Here is a 3452-nt window from a genome sequence, read left to right on the forward strand (position 1 = left end):
CGGGATCGGGCAGTGTTTCATTCTGCTGTGCATGGGGTCGCTATGAGTCGGAAACACTCGATGGCACCTAACAACAACAACAATATAGAGTGAACTGACAAAATAGTCCTGGCCTGTAATATCTAAGGGGAGCTCTGATACATAGTGCCTAAGGCATTTGACTGCTAACCGGAAAGCTGGCATTTCAAATCCACCAGCCACTCCTCGGAAGGAAGGTTGGGCAATCTACTTCCATAGTCACACTGCCTTGGAAACCTAAGGAGGGGTCGCTGTGAGTCAGGTCCAACTCGACGGCACATAACAACAACAACATAATATCTAAGATAAACTTACATTTCATGTTACTACAGATCAGAATATTCTGGTTCCTTAGCATTAGTTCTCTTGAGCCATGTTTTGGTAGTGCCTGTCATCAGATACTATAATGAGCAGTCTTAATATTAAAACAAAAAAAAACATACTCACTGCCGTCAAGTCAAATCCAACTCATAGCAACCCCTCCTTGGGTTTCCAAGGTGGTATCTTCTATGGAAGTAGTTTGCCCAACCTTCCTTCTGAGGAGTGGCTGCTGGATTTGAACTGCCAGGCTTCTGGTCAGCAGTCAGATACCTTAGGCACTATACCACCAGAGCTCCTCCTTCTTTTAATGTTAGTTCTTACAGTATGCTAGCCACTCTTTACATGTTGGTGTCATCTAAAAATGTAGAAACACAACATTTTAGATCTAGAAAGATCCTTGGAATTGTTTTATGTTAAAGTGTTCCTTACTCTTGGGTTGGAAACTACTGTACTCCATGGTGTTGTCTCCCCATGTTCCCTGTTTCACTTTCAAATTCTGATTAAAATTTAAAACCTAGTGACAATGCAGAGCCATATTGAATCATTGATAATTACTCACTGAACATAATTTCCAGAAAAGGCCAATACCAGTTGAGATACAACTATCTCAAAGAATGAGAATAGAAATGAAAGAAAGACATTGGTCAGGCTGCATTCGTTTGAGATCGTCCCGCCCCTGTTACACACAGACCAATGCAGTGATCAGTTAGTAGTGCTTGTCTTTGAGTATTTAACTTTCTTCTTAAAAATAAACATAGCACATACACACACACACACACACACACACACTCTACACCTGTATTTGGATTTCTCTACCACATGTTAGAGTTGATTTTGGCTTAGAATCAGGATCATATTCACAAAATTTATCTACAGAATTTTTCTGTCTTCTCATCGGGCTTGTGGAATTAGAAAACATTATATAGAACTAATTTTAGCCAAGGGTTACCCGAAGCATGAAGCATATATCTTTCTCTGACATTGTTGTTGTTGTTGTTGTTATGTGCCATTGAGTCAGCCCTGACTCATAACGACCCCTCTTTGGGTTTCCAAGGCAGTATCACTACGGAAGTAGGATTGCCCAACCTTCCTTCCGAGGAGTGGCTGGTGGGTTTGAACCGCCAGCCTTCTGGTTAGCCGTCAAGTGCCTTAGCCACTATGCTACCAGAGCTCCCTCTCTGACATTAGTCCCAGATAATTTGCACAAGAATTTCTGGACTTTAGCCAAGATTGGACGAGCCTTCAGTGACTTAGTTAAATTTTATTTCCTAAGTTTATTTTGCAATATTTTCCCAGTTCATTGACTGGAATTTGCATATTTGTGATTGGATAAAATCTAATTGCTTATACTCAGTATTTTGTGATCTTTTAAATATTTTAAATTATTAGTATTTTGGTTTTTACGTGTTACCATTGAATTTTTTTCATTTATTTTCATAATAAACAGATCATCCTAGTTTTCCTTTGTAAGAAAATATCCTTCTACCTTCTTTTTTGGCAGTTTTCCCCAATTCTTTATCATTTCTCTCCAGAGGATTTCTATAAATTAATCCTTCAGACTACAGTTTTTCTTAGAGTGCAGTTATGTGAACATATCAGTTAATTTAAGTCTTCTTTCAATGGAGCCTTTTTAGTATTGCTTTTTTATACACTTCATTAATAGCAGCGTCAACCTCCAAACTCGGGGTCTTTCAGGAGCATCTATCTTAAATCTTGTTTCTATATCTAATAAAGGGGTTGTTTCCATTATCTCTTGGAGCATAACAAACTACCCCAAAACTGAGTGGTATAAAACAATTGTTTCATTCTTTCTTACAATACCAGGGCTCAGCTAGATGGTTCTGCTGATCTTACTTAGGGTCTCTCATGCAGCTGCAGTACTGGCATATGAGGTTGGAGTATCCACATTGATTTCATTCTGGCCCCTTGCTTGGAAGGCTGGGCCCAACTGGGACGCTGCAATAGCTGAGATTCTCCTTCTCCACGTGGCCTGTTCACATTGTCTTTTCACCATAACAGCCCACCTTCTTACACGGCAGCTCAGGGCTTCCAAAGGGGCAAAAGTAGAAGTTGCCAGATCTTTGTAAGGCTAAGTCCCAGAGTCATTTCCAGTATATTCTGTTGGTTGAAGTGTGGCACAGGGTCAGCTCAGGTTCAGTGTGGGAGAAAATATACAAGGATGTGAATACAAGAATGACTCATTGGGGTCCATCTCTGGACACTAGCTACCACCAAGGTTGTGTTTTCCTTCTACCCTAAGACATCACTTCCCCTCTACTCCTTTTTCAGTTCCCTGTGTCTCTGATGGTTTGCCTAAACCTTCAAATATCACCTTCTCATCCATAAACATGAAGAATGTTCTACAGTGGAATCCACCGGAGGGCCTCACAGGAGTTGAAGTTATTTATACTGTGCAGTATTTCATGTAAGTCGGCTCTTTTCCCTTTGGCTAATTTATAAACACAAGACTCAGACTTCTGTTACTTGTGAAAACACAAACCATCTATGGTATTAAATAAGTGTTTAAAAGAAAAAAGGAAAATTTTAGATATTTCATGTTAAGTTTCCTCCTCACGTTTTATTAGATTAAATTAAGAAAACTTTCTTGTGGAGAAAGAAGCACTGGGCAAGGAGAACTTACTTAAATAGAGAAATCGATCAAAATATTATGTTGTGGAAGAGCAAACAAAAAAAACCTCACTGTGTCTAAAACTTTTAAGCTTGCTGCAACTGCAGACATTCTGAGACTTAGCGAAACTGATTGAGGAATTCTGAGCAGCCAGCTGTTCCTTCTAAAGGTAGCAGTGAATGAGCATTTTCACTTTTCACCTTTCACTCAAAACTCATCACAAACAGGAAAGAATGAGAAGCAGATAGAAAATGTCCATCTTCTAGGCAAAGGGGAATATACCTATGACCATATATAAGGTTGGCAGATGATACTTGTATGTGCTGTAAGAATGCCCATATAAATGATGGAGCTAACAAGGGGCAAAGTTAGGATAACTTCTTAGCCACAGCCAACCACCCTGAGGGAGCAAAGACTTGAAGCACTTATTGAAGATCAAAAATGGCAGCCTTCAGTATGGATTACACCTCAAAATAAAGAAAAC

At 39.5% G+C, this 3452-nt stretch overlaps 1 protein-coding gene across 1 annotated transcript in view; it reads left to right on the forward strand.

Annotated features, from left to right (window-relative positions):
- IL20RA (interleukin 20 receptor subunit alpha) overlaps nt 1-3452 on the forward strand; it is a 75582-nt gene that overhangs the window by 32594 nt on the left and 39536 nt on the right. The window contains exon 2 of the mRNA XM_007946305.1: nt 2629-2764. Coding sequence (XP_007944496.1) covers nt 2688-2764 — 77 coding nt within the window. The 5' untranslated portion in view covers nt 2629-2687. The remainder of the gene's footprint in view (nt 1-2628; nt 2765-3452) is intronic.

This window comes from Orycteropus afer, unplaced genomic scaffold, assembly GCF_000298275.1.
Source record: "Orycteropus afer afer isolate SDZICR_OR568_19922 unplaced genomic scaffold, OryAfe1.0 scaffold00155, whole genome shotgun sequence".
NCBI classification, from domain to species: domain Eukaryota; kingdom Metazoa; phylum Chordata; class Mammalia; order Tubulidentata; family Orycteropodidae; genus Orycteropus; species Orycteropus afer.